The 23,474-nt window shown below is 37.6% G+C and overlaps 1 protein-coding gene across 2 annotated transcripts; it reads left to right on the forward strand.

Annotated features, from left to right (window-relative positions):
• Nucleotides 1-179: 179 nt before the first annotated feature.
• ak9 (adenylate kinase 9) lies at nt 180-23,031 on the forward strand. 2 transcript variants are annotated; one of them, XM_028039409.1, is made up of 34 exons: nt 180-498; nt 1,000-1,063; nt 1,143-1,195; nt 1,290-1,386; nt 1,565-1,677; nt 1,856-2,011; nt 2,239-2,361; nt 3,309-3,383; nt 3,474-3,575; nt 3,727-3,866; nt 3,965-4,281; nt 4,725-4,843; nt 5,240-5,387; nt 5,481-5,577; nt 5,669-5,733; nt 5,976-6,167; nt 7,049-7,188; nt 7,331-7,534; nt 7,625-7,906; nt 8,048-8,166; nt 8,680-8,899; nt 9,028-9,096; nt 9,175-9,384; nt 9,561-9,779; nt 9,925-10,138; nt 10,227-10,428; nt 11,970-12,116; nt 12,238-12,455; nt 12,545-12,741; nt 12,884-13,053; nt 13,149-13,247; nt 22,222-22,324; nt 22,445-22,559; nt 22,667-23,031. In XM_028039409.1, exons 1-34 carry the CDS (start codon nt 406-408, stop codon nt 22,870-22,872), a joined length of 5,088 nt encoding a protein of 1,695 aa, XP_027895210.1. In that variant the 5' UTR covers nt 180-405; the 3' UTR covers nt 22,873-23,031. The 2 variants fall into 2 exon arrangements, with proteins under 2 accessions (XP_027895210.1, XP_027895211.1); XM_028039410.1 differs by having other exon boundaries at nt 5,979-6,167.
• Nucleotides 23,032-23,474: the final 443 nt, after the last annotated feature.

Consider the following 23,474-nt stretch of genomic DNA (forward strand, 5'->3'; position numbering starts at 1 on the left):
CAAAAGTACCAAGGAGTGAAAATGCGTGGAGAAACTACTTACTACCCATTTTCATTTCTATACTTTCATATCTATATCTATATATATCTACATCTATATATATATACATCTATATCTATATATATCGAAAGGCTAGCAAAATATGCAGCAACTTGTGCCCTTCTATGCGTTGAGTTTAAGTTTGTCTCTATGGCAACCAACAGACAGCTGCTTTGTTTCTCCAAAAGCAACGTCGACAGTGTTCGTCATCTACAATTAATACACACAGAAGGAGTTATTCGATGATTTAAGACTAAAGTAAGCACAAACGGTTAAATGGGTGACAGTTGATATGGTTAAAAAAAGAAACGGTCTTCTTTGAAAGTATTTTAAAAGTTCCGGTAGTCTCTCCGTTGGACAAGCGAAATGGACGCTTTGGTGGACAATCTAATAGAAGATGAAGCTGAGAGAGAGAGTCTTCTTGCTAAACCCACCTGCTTCATTATATTTGGAAGACCAGTAAGTTCTATGAGACAGTTACAGTTATCTGCAAGGACCCTTTGGAAATGATGTAGTCTACTTTCTAATGCTAACACTTCATAAATATAAAGAACAGATTAAAATTTCCACAGAGTTCCAAGAATTCTGTAACGGCAAGTTATATCACTCTTAATAATGTTGATATTAATGTAATTAATTCATTCATTCATTATTGATTCATGGATTAAGTAGTTTTATCTGTTCATAAAAAGTACGAAAACTAAAAATAAGGAAGACAAATGTGGGAGAAATAAGGATGGTGTTTTCCTCATTTAAAAAAGTTAAATAGACTACTCCAGCTGATAATGGTTAGAATCCACCTAACTTATCAATGTGCATAAGGCATCAGTTTGAGCTATTGCAGAAAATCACATTTAAGCTTTGAAGAAATACCACTCAAAATTAATAAAATTACAAAGTCCAAGACATTCCGTATCCTTGACCTCATTTTCAATGTTTTTGTTTTTCTTTTTTTGACAGGGTGTTGGGAAATCAACATTGGGCAGAAATATTGCAGACTCTTGGAGGTGTATTCTAATTGATTGTATGTTCTTCTCAGATACTTTGTTTCCATACTTGTCTGCCTGGCACCTAATACATTTCTTATTTAAAAAACATTTCAGCTACTGATATGCTCAACACATACATTAAAACCAAAACTAAGGAAGGAATAGAGGTAAGAGAGATTATTTCTATTATTTTTCATTAATGTGGTTATATACATCTTAAAACTAATATAATGTCCATGTTGTAATTTTAAACCATTCCAGCTTCTGAACATCTTGCACGAAGGGAAAAGTGTCCCAAACGATGTGGTATTGCAGATGATTCTTGACAGAATTGACAAGCCCGATGTTCAGCACTATGGTAAACTGCTCTAATAGTAAACTAAAACGGTTTAGTACTGTATGCTCTTTAAACACCAAACATTGTTTTTGATAATAAGTCCAAAAATTATCAACCAGAATATATGAGAAAAATTTTTTTTTTATTGAAACAGCATGGATGTTGTGCCAATGTTTGATCATTCCGTTTCTCTGTACAGGCTATTTGCTGAGCTGCCTCCCTTATGTAACAGAAGATCCCCAAGAGATCCATGATCAGATTGAATTGATCAAAAACCTCAAGCTAAAGCCAGATTTCATCATTAACATCAAGGTCAAATTTGTAGAATTGAAAGTTGTATTTTGTTCTTCAGTTATTTTATACTTCTTTATTTGTAGTTCACATAATTAAAGTGTAATAACAGTACATATTTAGAAAATGTATATAACTTAAAAATGATCCTCGGAGTTACTGATATCATCTATAAACAATAAGTCCTGTCTTGTAACAGTGTTCAGACATTGACCTGGTCAAAAGGTTGTCTGGTCTGAAGCAGCATCCAGAAACTGGGCAGCTACACAACATGAATCTTTGGCAACAGGAAGAGGAGCTTCTCAGAAAGAACAAGGAACAGGAGATGGACGATGATGACAATGATTATGAGGAGGTATTTAGTGTACAAAAGCATTTTCTACTTCTGCTGCTGTTTCATAAAATTATAAATCACTTAATTTTGTTGTTGGTGGTGGTTTTTATCTTGGATTTGCAACCAGGTTTATCATTTTTAGCACAAAATAAATAAAATAAGACACGATAATAAGACAACAACAAGCTTCTGAAAAAAATGTGCTCAATTACAATATTCTAATACACAACTTTCCTTTTTTCTTTCAGCCTGAGGAGGAACCCCTCTCTGCGGAAATGTTTGAACAGATGGTGTGGTTACCAGAAAACCTGCCCCAAAATATTTTTGCTAAAATCAACACTTACAAGAACATCCTGCTTAGACAATTGGAGGCAAGTTAGAATGGCTTTTTTATTTTCTAAAATATTCAGTACAGACATAAAGTCTTGTACTTTCTTTCATTTCAGACAGAAGTGTGCTTTGAACAGCAGATATTTTCTGTTCCTCTTATGTCCCCTGATCACAAGGAATGCCATTTTAAAGATCGCCATAGCAATACTGATTTGATTATTTTTTTAGGAAAATATTAACACTAGTTTTAAGTACAATCTTGGCAAATAAGGCTAATTATGATTTCTATTTGCCATGCATGTAAAATATTAATAAATTTTTAGAATTTGTAAATTGCTAAATGCCAGTTTTAGCAGCACACTAAAAGCTAGTATTTAGGTCTTGGAGAACAAAACTGGCAGCAAGAAGGATTTTGATATTTTTTTATTTTGTTCTGCAGTCATTCATAAATTGCTCAACCCGGTAATAAAACATTATAGATTGACACAAAAAATATTCTTTACGTCTAAAGATTTTAAGAAAATCCTTATCAACTTAAGTTTTAAGTGTTTCTAAATATTCTGAATTTTTAGCCACATAAATTGAAGTTTTACTTATTAAAGTCTTTTTTTCTGTTAAAACACACAAAAGGTGGATTTTTATGCGATCCCTATTTCCAAGTGTAAATTGAAATTACTTTCCACATCTTACCAGTGATACTGTCCAAGGTGCACGCTGCCCTTTGACTACTTGTGTGGGCCATTTTTCCATGCAGGCTTAATCCTTGCAAAGATTAAGGGCATATAGAAAAATAAAAAATAAAAAAATAAAACCATATATCAGAATTCAGCACAACAGATATGCACCCTGGACAAAACTGTTGTCATTTGCACCAACATAGCCAAAGTTTTGCAAAAATTAAGTAAAATATAAAGTAATGGAACCAACATGGGTGATAAAAACGTCTTTGAACACACACCATGTTTGGTGTTACTTGATATTTTTCCAGGACTTTATTGCAGACCACAACCCCATCTACCTTTTGGAACTAGATGGAAACGATTCACCTGAAGAACTGTACTTGGTAAAGTTAAACATGTACATTTAGAAAAGTTCAGCAGCTGATTTCTTTTGGTGGGCTGACTTTAGTTTATTTCTATTTTTTACCTTACAGTCTGTGATGGCTCGTCTTGAAACTATGGCTATAAAGTTTGTCTCTGTTCCAGTCCTGCTCAGTCAACATGTTGAGGAAGAACTACCAGACACCATTACCACAGCAAGGCCATCCTCATAGTTTTCCTTAATTTTTTATCAATGAATAAAACCTCCTACTAATTTGTTGGTGGAGTCTTTAAACACTCCTTCTCTGACTGAACTTCTGCAAATTTGAATGAACCAGTGTTAGCAGGCATATTTCTCTTTCATAGGAAAACCTTTTAAGATTCATGACCTCCATCAGAATTGTGGCCCCTGGCTTTCGGTGGAGAAGAAGCCGCTGGGGCAGAATTTGTCCAGTTGCTCTGAAGGAGGGCAACATTATTGAAGGAGTGACAGATTTGTGTGTGGGGTGAGTGTTCTTTAATGAATTATTCTCCTTAAATTGACTGGCCTACCACTAACAAATATGACTGGATAAAAACCTTTCCCTGCTCAACTATTGTACAGCTTTCAGGACAAGTTGTACATACTTTCATCTCAGGACGCCTACCAGAAGTTTATCACAAATCCACGCAGGTACCTACTGCCTCCAATGCCAAGACCTCCTTGCAAGGTTTGCATTATTGGCTCTTCTCTGGCTGGAAAGAGCACCATGTGCAGTCTTCTAGCTCAGCACTACGGTGCTTTGGTGCTCGATTTAGAGGAGCTGATAAAGCCATTTTTAGCCAAGGCTGACCAGGAGAGGTTCGAAAAAATTAGAGACCTCACAACACCTACTGTAAAGAGTACCAGGAAGAAAAAGAAAAGTGGTGAAAACATTTCAGGCAAGTTGGGCCCCTTCTAAGATTTCAGATTTTCACATAAAATATTATCCATTATGTGTTATGTAGATATATATGCAAATTATCACTGATCTTATGTTAAACCCTTATATTTTTTATGTGAACAAATGGAGCTTTCATCTTGTTAATTAAAAATCATTTGACTTTACACATTCATACCTCATTAATTTTTTTATCAGTTTATCACATTACAGCCACTGCATTTTTGGTTTCTGTAATAGACTTAATCAAATAAAATCAAAATCATTAAGTAAAAAATGATGCATGGTTTTATGATTGTTTTAAAATAAATATCTCAAAAATGTATTTGCAAAATAAAGTTATATGTCATTTTCTACAGGGAATATATATTTTATATACGTATATGCATGTTCACATACATAGTAGGTGTGTATGTGTAATTTTATGTTGTATTCTGCTCTCAGTGGCAATGGATAATCCACAAGTAACTGCTCTGGTGAATCAAGCCATTGAGAATGCCAAACAAATGGCCATACCGCCCTTTGAAATGTATGTTAATGCACTGAAAAGTCAAATAGAAGAGGTAAGTTTCTAGGTCAATGTTAGCAGTGAGCTTGTTTTCCTGTTTTTTGTTAGTTTATCATTCTTGTTCTTATCTATTATTTTTCTCCATGTATGCAATATTAAGATAATATAAGGGTATCAATGTTACATTTTAAAATCTTGAACATGTACAATGGAAAATAGAAAATCTACTATGCACACAGGCAAAGCATTCAATATATATTCTTTCTGTAAACAGTTTTTTTGTTGTTTTTTAATTCACAAAATACACATCTTCAGTTTTTTAATTAACCCACTCATGCATCACTTTTCTTTTAATCTGAGTATGCTTTTCTTAATTGCTGTACAGTATTATTTTTATTATGTTGTCAATTTTGCCTAGAAGTATATTAGCATTAAAGTGTTAATGTCACAGCTAGAGAGAATGAACTCCAATTCTGAGGACAAAACAGGATGGGTGCTTGACAACTTTCCCAAGAATCTTTCTGAAATGGAAGTCATTCAGCAAGCCGGAACCCTGCCAGACACAATCATCTGTCTCAGAGACACTGATAAACATCACAGTGGGAGCATAATTTATGCATTTGTTTTCTCCAAGTTTCCCCTCAGATTGTGTCTTTAATGTGTCCACTTTATTGTATCTGTGTGCAAAACAGTTATGAAGAGAGTTTATGAGAAGAATAAGGAAAGCGTGGACAAAGCCATCGAGAAAAGATTACAGAACCAACCGTTTCTGCGAAATGAGACAATTTTGTAAGTTCAGACTCAGTAGTCTTCTTCAGTTTAGAGTATTTAAGTGTTTTTCCACATTTCTGATACAGTGCTAAATTTCTTCCCACTTCAGCAAAGAAAAGGAGCAAGAGTCAGAAACACTGTCGGACCTAATGACGATTATCGAAGAGGAAGAGGGTATTATGTCTCCATGTGCTTCTAGAACTTGTAGTGTCATATTTTCTAAGATAATTCTTATAAACAAAAGAACTTAAATATATTGATGTTGCCTGTTCAGTAAACACAGATAAAATAAACCAAGCAGTCGATTGTTATAATTTGAATTAATCAGGACAGTCTGAACAAAAATGAACAGACGCGCCAATGATAAAAGACTTAAACTTGAATCCTTTTCTCCTTTTACTCCTATTCTGTATTAGTAGAATTACCAGGAGGTATGAAAATGGACTATACCAGCATTCCAGAGATGAAAGAGTATAGAGAGCAATTTGAGATATTTGAGACGGAGTGGGATCATATGCAATCGAGTATATCAGTAAGAAACTTCGATGTTGAGATTGGGAGTAAAAGCCCTGACGACTTGCTTCAAGAAATTGTCAAAAAAATGGAAAGTGAGTGTACAAACCTGTTTCAAGTCATCACAATAAACGTCTAAGGTTTTGAAGTTTGATTGGTAATTATAGTACCTTTTTGGCTTTTTGGTACTTAAATATTTCAAATTGCCAAAAATGCTATATTCAAAGAGTAACTTACATATGTTGAAAAAGTGTTTTGTTTTTTGTATTTTTTTTTATTATGATTTCCTTTATTAAGGGGAAAACATCTTTCCAAAACAACCTGACCATGTGTAAAAAGAAATAATCCCTTCTTTTCAACGATCATAGTTGATAGCAACTACCACCTTTTATTAGAAAAAAATGGCAAGGAATTCTTTTAAAATATCTTTTTGAATTTTGCAAAAAAAAAATTGATCATGAACAACCTGTTCAAGGTTATGCCAAAATTTTCAAGCTTGATTTAAATTTAAGCATGTTATGTTGCTTTTTTAGAATATTTAGTCTACTTCATGCTTTTAGACAGGTGCAATTTATATAAAATCCTTTATCTCTTGAGACTCATTTAGAAGAAAGACATGTTACATACATCACAAAAAACATAAAAACAATAATACAATCTTATTTATTCAAACTGGCATTAATCCAGTGTGAATAAATTTGGACAACGCTATAAAGAAAATATGGATAATCTAAATTTAGTCTGGATTAAACATGGCAGGTAATCACTATTTCACACAGAGCCAGGTTGGGTTGGAAAGCCTTTTGCCCTAATAAACAAAACAGTTGAAAACTGCATTTTGTATTTACTCAAAGGTTATCTTTGTCTGATATTGATATTTATTATGCTCTCAAATATTTAAGTGTGACAAAGCACAAAAAGAGAGAAAATTTGTGAGAAGGTAAAGTCTTTTCATCTTTATTTCCATCACCTCTAGAACCATTTCAGTATGTGGCTTGGGAGTTTTCTTCACTTGACCTGAATGAGGAGGAAGAAGATCAAGAGGCCTTAACAGCACTTGAAAATGAAGACGAAGATACTGACGAAACAGAAGACGAAGAAGACGAGGAAGAGGATGTACTGACAAATGTTTTTTATTTAAAATCGATATTACAAATCTATTTAAACCTTAAAAGTTTACTATGTAGATCTTTTATTTTGTAGATAAATATAGTTTTTAATAATCTTTAAGATCATCTTTGTTCAACCAATGTTACAGTTTGAACCAACAAGCAAGAGGTTGTTAGGCGACACCAAGCATTTCTGCCCTGTTGCCTTCAAAAACAACAATGTCCTGTGGCCAGTGGCTGACAGAATCTCAGCCAAGTACCGTGAACGGACTTATTACTTCTCCACTATAGAGGCCAGAGACTCCTTCATTGAAAATCCTGACCAATTTGTTACACAAGGAGAGCTCTTTAAGGTAAAGCAGCAAAAATGAGAATAAAGAAGTAATTTTTTTTTCAGAATAAGATAGAATCACTTACATGTTTCTACTTTCCTCCTATGCAAGCCTCCTGCCTTGCGAATCTTTATGCTTGGTGCTAGAGGGTCAGGCAAAACAACTAATGGTGAATGGCTTGCAAAGAAACTTGGGCTTTTCCATATTCAGTTCAGAGAGGAACTGCAAATGAAAATTATGGCCAAGACAAATAAGTCAGTTCCCTGTTCTGATGAGGCCGTGTATCTAAAGAGTGATACTGAGTATGTGGAGGCCCAAATAAGAGCAGAAAAGGGAGAGGAAGAGGAAACAGAGGAAACAGAAAATACATCTGGCAACATGAACATTGATAAGGTTTGGTTCATTTTTTTTTTCTTTTTGCTAAAAAAACTGAGAGAAAAAAGAAAACCTTTTTCTCTAAGTTTTAAAAGCAGAAATTTTGTTGTCAGGTTAAAATATTTGAAAAGAACTTCTGTGTTTTTGTAATCACAACAGGAGGTGTTTTTGACTGAAAATGAATTAGTCATCAAAGCCTACCTAGCCGATGGAGAGCCAATGACTCCTCATGTTTTGGATATGATTCTTTTACGTTACTTTCAAGAAGAACCATACAAGTAATTATTACCAGACATTATTCATTTTAGGATGTACTTGACCAGAATAGTTTTTTACTACCCTAAAGCTGTTTTTTTGTCCACCCATCCATAAATCCATATATCCATTTTATTAAACACCATGTGACAACAACAGTTTATTTTGGATTATTATATAGCTTGCTGTAATACAGTTGTCAAGTCTTGAACCTGGACATTGGCTGGAAACAGCCTGAAGACATATCTGGAAGCCCCCTTCACCTCTTTCACTCAGGAACATCGGGGTTGGGTGCCATGCAAGACAGATGACAGCCAAGCGTGTGGGTCTGGATTTTCAGCTGCTCTACTTGTCTTCGGGGAATTATGTTAGGCCCTGTCCGCATTAATTAACATTATGCTCAGAATCTTGTTTTGAATTCAAATGTAGTTAATGTTTATAACACCAGGCACCAAAACTACTACATCTTTAGTAGTTTTGGTTATAGTAAACACTTTTTCTTGATTTTTTTTCATATACTACTATGTACTTTCTAGGTCTAGAGGCTTCATCTTGGAGGGTTTCCCCCATGATCCTGAGCAGGTGGAGTTCATGTTGGAACGACAGCTATTCCCTGATGTTATTATTATCATGGAAGTTGAAGCAACAGATGTCCAAAGTCGCCTGTTGCCAGGCTACCTTGAGAAGTGGCGCGTCCTCTACAACAAGCATGAAGAACAGATAAAGCTTCTGCGACATCTGCGGCAAAATAATCGAGTATGAATGTGATTTCTTTTGTGTTTGTGTGTGTTGACAGATTAATTTTTAATCATTTCTATTACTAATTATTTATGTTATTTCCTTTACTAGTATCTAAATCATCTGTTTTTACTGCTTTGATCTAGGAAGAAATGATCACCAAGAGAAGGGCTGAACTCATAGAATTGCAAGAGGCTGATGAGTCCAGATTTACCGTAAGCAAACTCATCAATACCTTGTTATCTCACGTTGGATTTTAAATGTTCTTTAATTTTATACATTTAAACAAATAGTTTAGGCACCAGGTTAAAGAAAATGAGGAAGAAGTAGAGGATTCCTACAACGTGGAAGAGATAGATACTATATTGGAGATGGAATTTCCTGAAACAGGCTTCAGTGAGGACATAGAGGAACAGGAGACTGAAGAGGCAGCGACTGAATGGATTGAGGAGGAAATAGAAGATCGCTTTGAAAAAGATTCTGCAAACCTTATGACTGTGATGGTATGAATACAGAAAACTTTTAAAAGCTAAGAAGTGGAAGTCTAATAACCACGCTGGAGAGTGTATGACTTCTGAGCATGTCTTCTCCACCTCTCTTTTCTTGTTAATGTGAAGATCCTAACATCCTTGCATTTGTTAATGGTCTTCTGAGTTTACATGTGTTGTTGTAATCTCAGGAACTCCTCAGTGAAAATGACATACCCAAGCTGGAATTCAATGCATCTCAAAAGTTAGGAAAAATCCAGGATCGCCTGCTCCACAAAATCAAGCCCATGTTAACAAACAGGGAATCACTTTTCCTATCGTGTCAGCCCGTCTCATACAGACTTGCACAAAGTCTTCTACTCCACTCCTATAAGATTAACAGTGCCTTTGGCTGTGCAGACCCTGTCCAGGTTAGTATAATTAAGGAAATTGAGAAGCAACAGCTGTGTTTCTAGAGATTTTAAAAATTATTTGACGTTCATTTATATTTATTTCTATTTTGAGTTTGGAAACTGATTGCATGTGTTGATTTTTTTTTTTTCATATACTACCCAGCAATACAATGAGGACATAATTCATCCAATCCACTGGCCTCTAAATTCCGCATATTCCCTCATCCTTGGTCCGTTTATTTACTTTTTTCGAACCAAGGAAAACCGCATCAAGTTCACACTGAACCCCTTAAAATACCTTAAACAGCCAAAGCCCACCACTCCCCTCCCTATAAAAATAGCAGTGACTGGACCTCCTAAAGCTGGAAAAACCACTGGTAAGTCTCAAGGCAGCTGCAGATGATTCTCGATTGTCAAGAAAGCATCAAATTACTTTTTAATTTTGTTAATCATTTATTTCTGTAGTGGCACAAATGTTTGCCAAGAAATATGGTTTAGCTCGGCTTTCCATTGGGGCAGCAATGCGTCTGGTGTTGAACTACAAGGCGCACACCAACCTGGCTGCGGAGATGAAAAAGTATCTCACAGAGGGCCTTGTTGTGCCTGATGAACTGGCTATTCAGTGTCTGGAAGTGGCACTCCTTAGCTCTGTATGTAGCATTCGAGGGTAAGATATGTTTTTTTTATTTATGTTGTACAATATTTTTTGAAATGACAGTACCTTGGCATCTATATAATTTTCAGGGGTTTTTTAATTTGTTGCATTTCAGCTACAGATATCTGCATATTTTATTAGAATTTCATGTGAAAGACCAACACAGAAGCACAGAAACAATTTTTTATAAATTATAAATTGAGAGAAAAAGGATGCACATATCCCCTCATCCCCAAAAAGGGTTGCGAGTATCAGATTTTATTCCATTTTAATTAACACTTTGTAGAGCCACCTTTTACTACAGTTTGCATGTACAACTCTTTTGAGGTATGTCTCTACCAGTTTTGTGCATTTAGATGCTGAATTTCTGCTCACTCTTTCTTGCAACATTGCTTAAACTCACCCAGAAAGGATCTAGAGCTTCTGCAAAAAAATTTAAGTCTTGTCACAGGTTCTCTGTTAATTTTAAATCTAGACTTTAACTAGGCCATTTTGACACATATGCATATGTTTTGATCTACATCATTCTATTTTAGCTCTAGCATTATGTTTAGTCTCACCACTACAGGAATGTGAACCTTTACTCTGCTCTTAAGACTTTGCAGACTCCATGGGATTTTCATCCAATGCTACACTTTCTCTGCTCCATATATCTTCCTATCAGTGCTAATTATTTTGTGCAGTCTTTATATTGTGTAATAAGACAACTGCTTTTGGATTTCTTTCAATAATGGCTTTCTCCTAACTATTGTTCCATGACGGACAGATTATGGATATGGAGTGAACAATGTAAAGTTTTTCTGTCCACAAATATTCCAATTTGAGATGTGGATCTCTGTTGCACTCCATGGTGTGAGTTACCATGGGCATCTTTGCTGCTTCTCTGATGAATGCTCTCCTTACCTGGCCAATTGTTCTAGGTAGATGGCTGAATGGAACTTTGCTTCTGTGAGATGTTCAAAAGCATGTAATTTATTTAATGATTTGATCCTACTTTAAACTTCCACACAGCTTTGTCTCTGACTTGTTTGCCTTGGTCTTCATGATGCTGTTTGCTCTCTAATGTTGTCAACAAACCTATGAAGCCTTCACAGAACATCTATCTTTAACCTGGCATTAGACTAATAGCAGAAATATTCACTAATTAGTTGACTTCTGAAGGTAACAGGTTACACTGCATTTTAATGTGATACCAGAGCAAAGGGAACTGAATACAAAATAATGTCACAGTTTTCCCAGTTTTATTTGAAGAAAAGTGAAAAGAAAAAAAAGAACATGTGTCATTTTCCTTTTACTACACAATTATTCTCTACTTTTTGTCTGTCTTACAAACAAAGTCCCAAATTTGTGGTAGTAACATGAATTTTGAAACAAGTCAAGTGGTATTGATAACTTTAGAAGGCCCCGTAAGTCTAAGAGTTTTTTCTATTTTTTTTAATGCTGTCGTTTAAAGTTTGAACAAGAAAATTACCTTTTTTGATGCAAGAAAAAAACTGCGCAATTTCTAGTTATGTGACTGTAAAAACAAATGTCTGGTTTAATTTATGTTTCAGGTATGTACTGGATGGTTTTCCAATGACCCTTACACAGACAGAACTCATGGAGTCTCAGAACATCATACCCATGCTAGTATTTGAGCTCCAAATCAGTACCGTAGAGGTCCTTCTGAGAGGCCTTTCTGACAAGCTGAACCCCGACAAGTAAAACAGCCTTTATTAAAAGCAGTAGTTTCCTTAAATACTACAAGTCTGATAGCTGGTTGAAGCAAGAAAATGAAAACCAATACAAACTCTACCCATGCTTTATTTTTCATCATTTTAGGCCTTACCTGTTACATGACAGCTCTGAGATCCTGCACAGTTGGGATTCTTCTTACAAGAAAGAGGTTGAAGATGTTAGGCCATTCTTCCAAGAACAGCATCAGAACTGGTTCACGCTCAATGGCTCTAAAAACAAATGGTGGATATGGAAAAATATTTTACAACAAGTCAACATCAGTATGAAATGTCTGCATTCCTACCTGAAGAGGAGACAAAGTGGTAAGTGCTGGAACAACTGTGAAAAGAATAAAAACTTGCTAAAACTTTTTATGTGCAACCCTTCAATTCCAAGCACTATTTCTAAACAGGGAAAGCTGCCTGCATAAACAGGCTGTGCATCACACCCAATGAGCTTAATAGTCGCCTTGGAGAGTTTGGCCATTACTGTCCTGTCTGCCTTGCTCTACACTATCACCTGGTGGATTGCTCAGAAACTGCAGACCTGACTCATGCTGCTGAGTACAAAAAGTTGTATTATCGCCTATGTGGCGGAAACCATCTGGAGGTCAGTGTATGACATTTACACAATATGATTACTTGCATATAGTTATACTCTCTTTTACACACGTTTCCTGTATTTAATTGAATGTACGGCTAAAATTGTGCTTAAGAAAGATAACAATTGCATTGCATTCTTTTGACAACAGATATTCCTGTCAAATCCTGATACGTTTTTGGCGCCTTGTTGTCCATACAACCTCCCTGAGCCCCACCTACTGCCAAGAAAGTTGACAGAGTTGCAGGTGAAAAATAAATTCCCACAGCAGGTTGAATTGAAGGGATTCTGTCCTGTCACTTACAAGGATGGAAACCAGAGGTATGCATTCCTGGCAAAAATTATAATTCATCATACATAAAAAAGTAGCTGCTTTGTCATATCTTTTGAATATGTCTAAACATTATTTTTTGTAGGTATGAAGCACTGGTTCGAGGAACGATGGAATATGTAGTGGAATACAAGAAAAAACTTTACATTTTTGAGACAAAAGAGAAGCAGGAGAAGTTCATGAGGTAGACGATGCAAAACAACTTTTTGCTATATTATGCTCTCATTGCTCTTTTATTTTTTACATGTACTCCCTCTGAATTATTTCTGATAAACTAATTTTTAATATCAGGCTAATGTAAGTTGAGTAAATATGAAAAGAAGTTTTTAATGGTGATTTAGTTCATCATGGAAAATAACTACCCAAACTAACCTGGCCCATTGTGAAAAAGCAAATCCCATCCCAATCATCCCCTTTTTAGTCATGAATAATTCTGAAATCTAAATAGAATTTTAGTATCCATATCCGTCCTTAATTGGTGCCGGACCAGTTTTTGTATTCAATTCAAAAATATTTTATTGATCTCAAAGGGAAATTAAATGTTCTTATAAGAGTTACAGATTGTTGTTGCGCAACACCCCCCCCCTCCTTTCTGTCTCTACTCTCTCACTCTCGTACTTCCTCTTCTGAGAGGGGAGATGTGCTACCAGCTCTCCGTCTAACGGGTCCGTTGAGTTTCCTAAATCTGCTGGGATTTACCCTGTCCAGAACTGAAGTAAACTCTGTTTAAGCTGGTTTCGAGAAACGATTCGCCTGGTTATCTGACGGCCTACATCCAGGTGTCCCACCCTTCTTCCCCCTGTGAATTAGCCAGACTGAGCAGCCTACAGCCAACTAGTTTCACAGAGCACACCTGTTAACGGTCGCTCGTTCTCTATTTTGCAACTTGCATTTGTTATTGAACCAGGTAGGTTTTAGTGACTCGGGCGAGTCCCAAGGATGAGGTTTTAAATATGGGCTACCAGCAACCTAAAAACATTTTCCACCTCTTCCTCTCCAGAATCAAACATCACAGCTATTTTACAACCATCAAAGAACTTTAAGGTGACTCATTAACTGAATGTCCACAACATCTTTTAGATTTTCTTTATGCTAAATATTTTATTAGTAAGGCATTTTTGCAAGGGTCAGTACAGCTTAATTCAGTAGCAGAAATAATCAAATAAGTAAAATCAGTCATCTAGTCTATCTTTCCCTACTGCTGATACTGAGAACTAAAAAAGGGAACCTTTGAGAGAGACGGACGGAGTTTGGCGTTTCGAACCCCAGACCTGGCTTGATGATGAAGAAGGTGTGGCAGCAGGAGGAAGATGTTGATCGGCGAAGGCCAGGATCTCCGCAGGTCTGATGAGCCTCCTCTCCGCATGGATGCTGAGGTCACACAGGACTTGGTGCTGGCAGGAAAAAAGGCACCAGTTCTTCTTCCTTGTCTTTGTCTTCATCTTTGTCTTTGGGGTCAGAACCCAGCCGATGAGAGAAGTGCGATTCGAAGCCACAGATTGTGGGCCAGACGGGTTGGTCTCCATGTGCAGGACAGTCTCCGGCTCCGTGGCCCCGGCTCTTCTTCAGCTGCAGAGTTCTTTGTCCATCTCGATCTTGGCTCGAAGCTGCCCGGAGGATCCAACAAAAGGTTCCTCTTTTGCACCCACCTTATATAGGGTTTATCTGTCTGCTTAGACAGATGATCTCATATCCGTCACTGTCTTAAGAGACATCATGTCATGATGTCTGTGCCAATGTCTCAGGGCTGCTCAACCTCCTGTTTCCATATAAGGTGCTGATCATCTCTGCTCTCCTGTTAGTTCCCCTTTTTCCCTTCCTGTCACCTTTCACCTACCATCTACCTCCAACATATCAGTGATGTTTAATTGCAGTTTTATAACCTTTTACACCATTTCAAGTTCAATGTCAAAATCACATTTATATCACATTTATTTTCTTTAGCTTCTCTGATTTAGCATTCATTTATAATTTTATAACTATAACTTATTAATTATATTTATTATAATCTTAATGTGAGTTATTACAGATGTTTTTCTGAAAAGAAACCAAGAATAATCCATGATTCTAATTATATAATACCAAAGTTACAGTTACTTGTTTTTCTTATAAGTGTTCTCACAAATATAAGTGTAAGTATTATTACAAGTAAATCAATATTAATATAAGTATTTTACTTTGAATCTTATCAAATTACTCAAAATGTTTAGATTTAATTTTTTAAAACTTTCATGCTTTAAAATAGTCTCAGCTATTTTTATAAATCTGCAGGCTGGAAACTTCCTCTTTTTCCAGGAAACCTGCTTTTCCTGTTTAATGACTCTCTCTGACTGACTATGATTTTTTATGATTAGATAGAAAAAAGTAGAATTAAAGCAAAGTTTGCATGAGACAAAAACAACACACACAACTAGATTTATTTTATTGACACTTAAGTCTAATGTTGGGCCTTGATGTCACTTGAGTGATTCATTTTAAAGATAACTTTATTTATTATTACTGTTAAACTAAAATCTCCAGCATGGGGAAGTGGGATGAGCTCGGATTTTCTTGACACCCCCTCCACGAGGTCAGACCTTTCACATGCTGGGAGTCCATCACCCTCCTGCAGTTCGCCGTCCTCATCCACTAGAAAGAGAAGATGTTCGTCTGGGATGTGAAGATGCAGATTCTTCATCCTCAGTTGTCACAGAGGGCTCAGTGTAGTCATCAAAACTCCACTTCTCTTGACACCCCCTCTTTGGAGTTTTGATTTCCCCCATGAGGTGATGAATGTCGAAGAAAACTTGGATCGCTCTGATTCTTCTACAGGAACCTTCGCTGGATGAACTGTCGGTTCTTCAGGATGTGGAATGGTTCTTTAGGGAAGATGGGCTGAGACAGAAGGCCTCAAAAAAAAAAAAAAATTCTGGCTGTTCAGCAGAGCAAAGCAAAAAGCATAAGCATCATGACGCTTTATCCGTAATCATGATCCTATTCCATAGCTGGGGTCGTTAAGTGGTACTGGAGTTGTCAGAGGCATCAGGAATTGTCCAATTAAAAAACTGCAGTCTTTGGACCCGTTCATCAAAACTTACAGCCAGGTTGAAGTGTGATGAAGGTGGAAAAAACACAAAAACAAAACAGTTCCTTCTGTGGATGCAATCCATCGTGTGGGACACAATTAAGTCCTCCGGTTGCTTGTAGGCTTGTAAAATAAGCTTCTGATGCCATGCATTGAGGGGTGAATTCAGCTTGCGTTTGGTTTGATAACACACATAGACTGTAAAACATTTGAGCCGTCTTCAATTGTTTCTACTATCTTCTATTTGTTAAGTCAAATAGATTCAGCAAGTTTTAGATTTTAAATCTAAATGTGTGAGTCCATTAAAGATAAATTTAATCGTAAGTTGTTTTAAGCATTTATTCATTCTGCAATCCTCTAAGAGTCGAATAAACTAGAGTTCCTAGGTCATCAAAAAAAAAAAAAAAACCCTGTTCATACTAGATGTTTCTGAGCAGAATTCATTGTGATGTACAAAAAATTTTATCAGATCAGAAATTTTATTAATGCAATTTGAAACAAAAATCTAAATAATTCTAAAGTAAAATAGGCATTTACTTTAACTCAATATTGTGAATGAAACTAACAGAGAAATGTCTGCTCCTTTACTAGGTGACAATAGTTTTCTCCCTCCTATTGTGAAATAACTATTTTGTTTAAATTTAAGGCATTAAGTAAAACGCAGAATTCAAGACAAAAAAATTCTAGATAACTTGTCTCTTGTTGTTAAATCAACTTCATAAACTAACTTCTGAGATAAAACCAAAACAATTTTGTGGACTTGAACTACATTTTCAAGGCAGCAGGTGGACTCTTATTTTCAAATTAAACCACCTTCAAATGTTTCACAGTGTACAAGTGGCATCTTCTTTTCTTTAAAAAACAGATTTCCATCCATACCTTCCAGGTGTTGGGTCTGACTTCAATGCCTTGTTACAGAATTGATCTTGGTGATTTTCTATGACGCCGCTTCTTCCTCACGACTTCAGCCCCTTTTCCAGTTTAATCCATCAGGTTGTGACAGGAGTTCTTCTTTAGCATAGTCCAATTTCTTCACGGCCCTCCCAGTCCAAAGCCTTGACGTTGTTCTTTGAACGGCAACCTTCCCGTAATAGTGGCCAGTCTAATGTAGGATGGCATGGTGCTTGATTCTCTGGCCATCTTCTCGTAATGTTCTGGTTCGCTGTAGCTAAGAACTGGCTTGAGCACTGCTTCCTCATGGACCCCTTTCTTCATCAGTAGTACTGTGTTGAAGTTCAGTACTTACTTTACAAAATCTTGGGCGTTGAATCTCAGCTTGATCCCCGTAGCTGCAGGCCGATCTTGAGCTTTAATCCAAACTCTCTGCCCTGTTTTCAGTGACACTTCAAGCTGCAACTTCCCTTTTCCTTCCTAAGCAAAAAGGAGAAGTGTCTTCGCCTCCCTGCTTTCTGTGACGTGAACGGAGTTCCTCTGCAGGGGAAGACCTGCTCTTCTAGCAGTTGTCACTGTGTCCATCAGCACCAAGAGGTACTTCTCACCTCTCTTTCCTGTTGTCCCCATTGGCTCTGCTACATCCATGCAGACTGAACCCCATGGGACTGTGCTCTTGATGAACAAACCTTCCATCCGCTGCCCTCGGCGACCTGCGTTGTATTGACCACACACTTCACAGTCCCTCAGCACGCGTTGGACTTGTTTCACTGGGATCCAAAGATCTTGCTCCTCCAGCTCCTTACGGGTAGGTCGCACGCCTGCATGTCCAAGGGCCTCATGCACGCTCCGCACGACCTCGACCACGTACTCTTCTGGGACCTCCCGTCCTCTGGGAGTACTGTCCCACTTCTCGGTACCGACAAAGACGATCTTCCTTTGTTGGACATAACAGTCCACTTCATCATTCCCACGCCAATGAGCTCCCTCATGCGTGTGTGCTCTTTGATGCTCAACTTCTATCTCCAACTGCATTTTTAGCTCAGCAATCTTTTTCCACAAATCTTTGTGTGCCACGGGCTTGCCCTTTGCAGTCTCGAAACCATTTTCTTCCCAAATGGCCAAGTCCTCTCTAAGGGCCTGAGCACAGTAGTAACTGTCAGTTACTAACCTGGCACTCTTGATTTTCCTTTTCACCAGCTCCAGCAATCCTTCCAGTACTGCCGTTACTTCTCCGGCTTGAGCACTACCGGGAGCTTTTCCTTTCTGACGGCATTTCTCTCTGCCATCCTGCTTCAGAATAAATCCCCAGTATGCCGACTGGTCGGACCCCTTTCTGGATCCATCGGTGTAGATTGTCCATTCCGGTTGTTCTGGCTTCTCAGATGTCTCTTACGGTCGTTTCTTACTGGTGGGTTGTGCTGGCCCAATTTCAAGCTCCAGGTCCAGCAGGATGTCTTTAACCATGTCTGCGTCTGTGTGATGATGTCAGCTGCTGGTGTTTGTTCCTCTGTTGCCGGATGTCTTCTCGATGGCTGCAGTGGAGGACGCGGTGTGCTTCCTCATCCATCGTCGGCTGATGATACTTTTCTCTCCAGCAAGACTGAGCCAACTTTCCTTTGTCAGGGGTTGATGTTTCAGTTCCTCATTCTTGGAACCAACTTCCCCACTTGCTTCAGGTCTGAGTCACAGTAGCTGTGTAGAAGCTGATGCAGTTCTGTTGAGGTCTCCTCCTTTTCCAAACGATCTGGACGGCCGGCTTCCTCCGGTTTCTTCCCCAGATTTTCCTCCTCGAAGTGATCATCCATCACTCCGTCTCTCTGTCGGTTCGAGTTGTCTATCCCCCAAAGCCTCTCTTTAGCCTTCGAGCAGGGATGGGTCTAGACTATGTTGGCTACTAGCTTCACTGTCTGGATCCGGTCATTTATCCTCAGTAGGAGCCTTCCCTCACCTGTATGCCATACAGTTACTGCAAGGGTTGTGACTGACGGCCTTATCAGTCACCATTAACTCTATTCCTTAAGAGTTAACAAGCCAAGTGAGCTATTCAGATCCTCACATCTGTTTTTACTAACTTGGCCATAGGGCCCTCCTACTCCGTTGGACTGGGCCCCACGTTGGGCGCCACTTGTTGTTGCGCAACACCCCCCCCCCTCCTTTCTGTCTCTACTCTCTCACTCTCGTACTTCCTCTTCTGAGAGGGGAGATGTGCTACCAGCTCTCCGTCTAACGGGTCCGTTGAGTTTCCTAAATCTGCTGGGATTTACCCTGTCCAGAACTGAAGTAAACTCTGTTTAAGCTGGTTTCGAGAAACGATTCGCCTGGTTATCTGACGGCCTACATCCAGGTGTCCCACCCTTCTTCCCCCTGTGAATTAGCCAGACTGAGCAGCCTACAGCCAACTAGTTTCACAGAGCACACCTGTTAACGGTCGCTCGTTCTCTATTTTGCAACTTGCATTTGTTATTGAACCAGGTAGGTTTTAGTGACTCGGGCGAGTCCCAAGGATGAGGTTTTAAATATGGGCTACCAGCAACCTAAAAACATTTTCCACCTCTTCCTCTCCAGAATCAAACATCACAGCTATTTTACAACCATCAAAGAACTTTAAGGTGACTCATTAACTGAATGTCCACAACATCTTTTAGATTTTCTTTATGCTAAATATTTTATTAGTAAGGCATTTTTGCAAGGGTCAGTACAGCTTAATTCAGTAGCAGAAATAATCAAATAAGTAAAATCAGTCATCTAGTCTATCTTTCCCTACTGCTGATACTGAGAACTAAAAAAGGGAACCTTTGAGAGAGACGGACGGAGTTTGGCGTTTCGAACCCCAGACCTGGCTTGATGATGAAGAAGGTGTGGCAGCAGGAGGAAGATGTTGATCGGCGAAGGCCAGGATCTCCGCAGGTCTGATGAGCCTCCTCTCCGCATGGATGCTGAGGTCACACAGGACTTGGTGCTGGCAGGAAAAAAGGCACCAGTTCTTCTTCCTTGTCTTTGTCTTCATCTTTGTCTTTGGGGTCAGAACCCAGCCGATGAGAGAAGTGCGATTCGAAGCCACAGATTGTGGGCCAGACGGGTTGGTCTCCATGTGCAGGACAGTCTCCGGCTCCGTGGCCCCGGCTCTTCTTCAGCTGCAGAGTTCTTTGTCCATCTCGATCTTGGCTCGAAGCTGCCCGGAGGATCCAACAAAAGGTTCCTCTTTTGCACCCACCTTATATAGGGTTTATCTGTCTGCTTAGACAGATGATCTCATATCCGTCACTGTCTTAAGAGACATCATGTCATGATGTCTGTGCCAATGTCTCAGGGCTGCTCAACCTCCTGTTTCCATATAAGGTGCTGATCATCTCTGCTCTCCTGTTAGTTCCCCTTTTTCCCTTCCTGTCACCTTTCACCTACCATCTACCTCCAACATATCAGTGATGTTTAATTGCAGTTTTATAACCTTTTACACCATTTCAAGTTCAATGTCAAAATCACATTTATATCACATTTATTTTCTTTAGCTTCTCTGATTTAGCATTCATTTATAATTTTATAACTATAACTTATTAATTATATTTATTATAATCTTAATGTGAGTTATTACAGATGTTTTTCTGAAAAGAAACCAAGAATAATCCATGATTCTAATTATATAATACCAAAGTTACAGTTACTTGTTTTTCTTGTAAGTGTTCTCACAAATGTAAGTGTAAGTATTATTACAATTAAACCAATATTAATATAAGTATTTTACTTTGAATCTTATCCAATTACTAATAATGTTTAGATTTCATTCTTTAAAACTTTCATGCTTTAAACTAAGAAGTAGTCTCAGCTATTTTTATAAATCTGCAGGCTGGAAACTTCCTCTTTTTCCAGGAAACCTGCTTTTCCTGTTTAATGACTCTCTCTGACTGACTATGATTTCTTATGATTAGATAGAAAAAAGTAGAATTAAAGCAAAGTTTGCATGAGACAAAAACAACACACACAACTAGATTTATTTTATTGACACTTAAGTCTAATGTTGGGCCTTGATGTCACTTGAGTGATTCATTTTAAAGATAACTTTATTTATTATTACTGTTAAACTAAAATCTCCAGCATGGGGAAGTGGGATGAGCTCGGATTTTCTTGACAAGATGACACTATCAACATCCTTATAGAAAATATGCAACATTGTGCTGCAAATGTTGAAGGATCACTAAAATTAAACCTATCTGACAAGCTGTGGCCTAGAAGAATTCACAAAGCAACATTGCATGCACTGATTTAAAGAAATTTAAGAACAAATGAGAAACAAAGTCTTTGACAACAGTCAGTCTGAAAGGGCTAACAAACCATTTCTAATGTTTTGGGAGTATCTAACTCATTCTAAGGCCAGTGATAGACATCCACAAATGCAGAAAACATGAAAAAGTAGTGAATCTTCCCAGGAAACCCAAACAAAATCCAAACCACTGCAGGCCTAACATAACCTAGTTTAAGTCAATATCCATTATTCAATTATTAGAAAGAAGCTGCAAAAATGTAATCCATGGGAGAGTCCCAAAACCAAAGCTCACCCTAAAAGGCAACCACAAATCTGTGTAAGAATTTTCTGTTTATTAAATAGACAAAAGAAGAAATTTTAAATAATCTTATGAAAGAAATGCCCTTTTACAAAACCATTAGAAACCATTACAAAAAAAAAACTGTTTTTCTGGAAAATTCTTCAATCCTTATGGAAAATCTCAAGGAATCATAATGACAATGATCTAAAGAGCACCAACTCTGACTGGCTACAAAAACAAAGCAAACCCAAGAGTATGGATTATCCTAGTCAAAGTCTGGACTGAAATCCAGTTGATAGGGCTGGCCATGCTTGAGAAACCTCCAGATTGGCGGAATTAAAATAAATCTCAAAAGACTTTCTGGCCAAAGAGTGGCACAAATAGTTATTAGGTTTAGGCAGTAGTTATTTTTCTTTTTGAAAACTGCTTATTGTATTTACTCGGGTTATCTTTGTTTGATCTGAAATTTTATTTGATGATAAAAAATATCCAAGTGTGTCAAGAGGGCAAAAACAGGAGAAAATCTGTAACAGGGTAAACATGTTTTTACATCACTGTATTTCTGTTCTTCTCTGAAAATAACAGTTACTGTTTTTGTTTTCTTTATACACTAAATGACAATGGAATTAAACATTTTGCCTTGGTATATGTTACCAAAGGATGCCTGAAATCTACTGTGACCAAAAGCTGCCCTGCAAGATTCCTCCTCTTGATGAGCCTGTTCTCCTCACTTCCCTTCCAACACTGGGCTACCTGGAACAGGTCAGACACACTGCCCCCCTGATTTATGTCTTTTTAATGTTAAAATTTTCATTGCATGCATTTTACGAGTGTTTTTGTTGTTCTGACTAAGGTTTGAGTTGAACTTGTTTGTTTCTTTAGGGAGTGGCAGAAGCGGTGATCAAAGCCATGACAGCTGTTGGGTCTCTCAAACCAAAGTACCCTTTTGTCAGTGTAAAAAGATCAGCTCTTGTGTATGTGGCCTTCTATTTGAAAGGTGAGCAGACTGTCAAGGGTACATGTACTTAAACTAAACCATTAATCAAGTTTTATGATGACAAAGATTGTAAGTGCTTTTTTTTCATTGTTGTTGTGTTTCACAAGCTTTCAATCGCAAGTCCACTGGCTGTCTTCGTCAGAAGTACAAGAAAAAACTTGCATCATTTCTAGAGAAGTGTGAGCTCATAACTTACCTCAGTTCAGCAATGACAGGAGCCTATATACCTCCCAGCAAACGTCCCAAAGATTTTGACTTTAAGCTTAACAGGTTTCTGGCACTGGGAGCTCCGGGAGCCACTGATACTCTGTAGCTACATCTTTTCTGGGTGTTTTTTCACCATGGTCAGTTAGCAGTAGTGCAATTCTGTGTATGTGTATGTGTATCAATAAAATTTAAAATCTGTGACTTTTATAAATGTGCAATCTGTAATGAAGCATATTTCTCTTTAAATAAAAAACATTGGCTTTGATCATTCTTCAATCTTGTTTCTAGATATCCAAAAGCTAGAAACAGAAACAGGAATACAGTTATTTAGACACTTTTTAGCTTTGGTTTTTATGGTGGCAGTTTGAACTGAGTCTAGGTTGCCATAGTAAATGACCAGATTAAATGCAATTAAATGCAGAGCTGAATACTTTTTGTCACTTATATGACTCCCTCCAAAGAAATAGCTGCCAAAAGGTTTAGGGTCAAAGGTGTTGCTGTTCATAAGATTGCATCTCACGAAACAACTCATTGATTTGTGCAGAAATTCAGTAGAGAGGTTTAATTGCTGTGAAGAAAGAAAGCATGAGGAAGGAGGATGTTTTGGATATCTGTGAATTTGCGCACAAAAGTAGCCACTTGAAAAAATTTTTTATAAAGTTATTCTCTCTGAGGAAGACCCCTTTATACCATCTATGATGTTTTGAG

This window comes from Xiphophorus couchianus, chromosome 15, assembly GCF_001444195.1.
Source record: "Xiphophorus couchianus chromosome 15, X_couchianus-1.0, whole genome shotgun sequence".
NCBI lineage: Eukaryota > Metazoa > Chordata > Actinopteri > Cyprinodontiformes > Poeciliidae > Xiphophorus > Xiphophorus couchianus.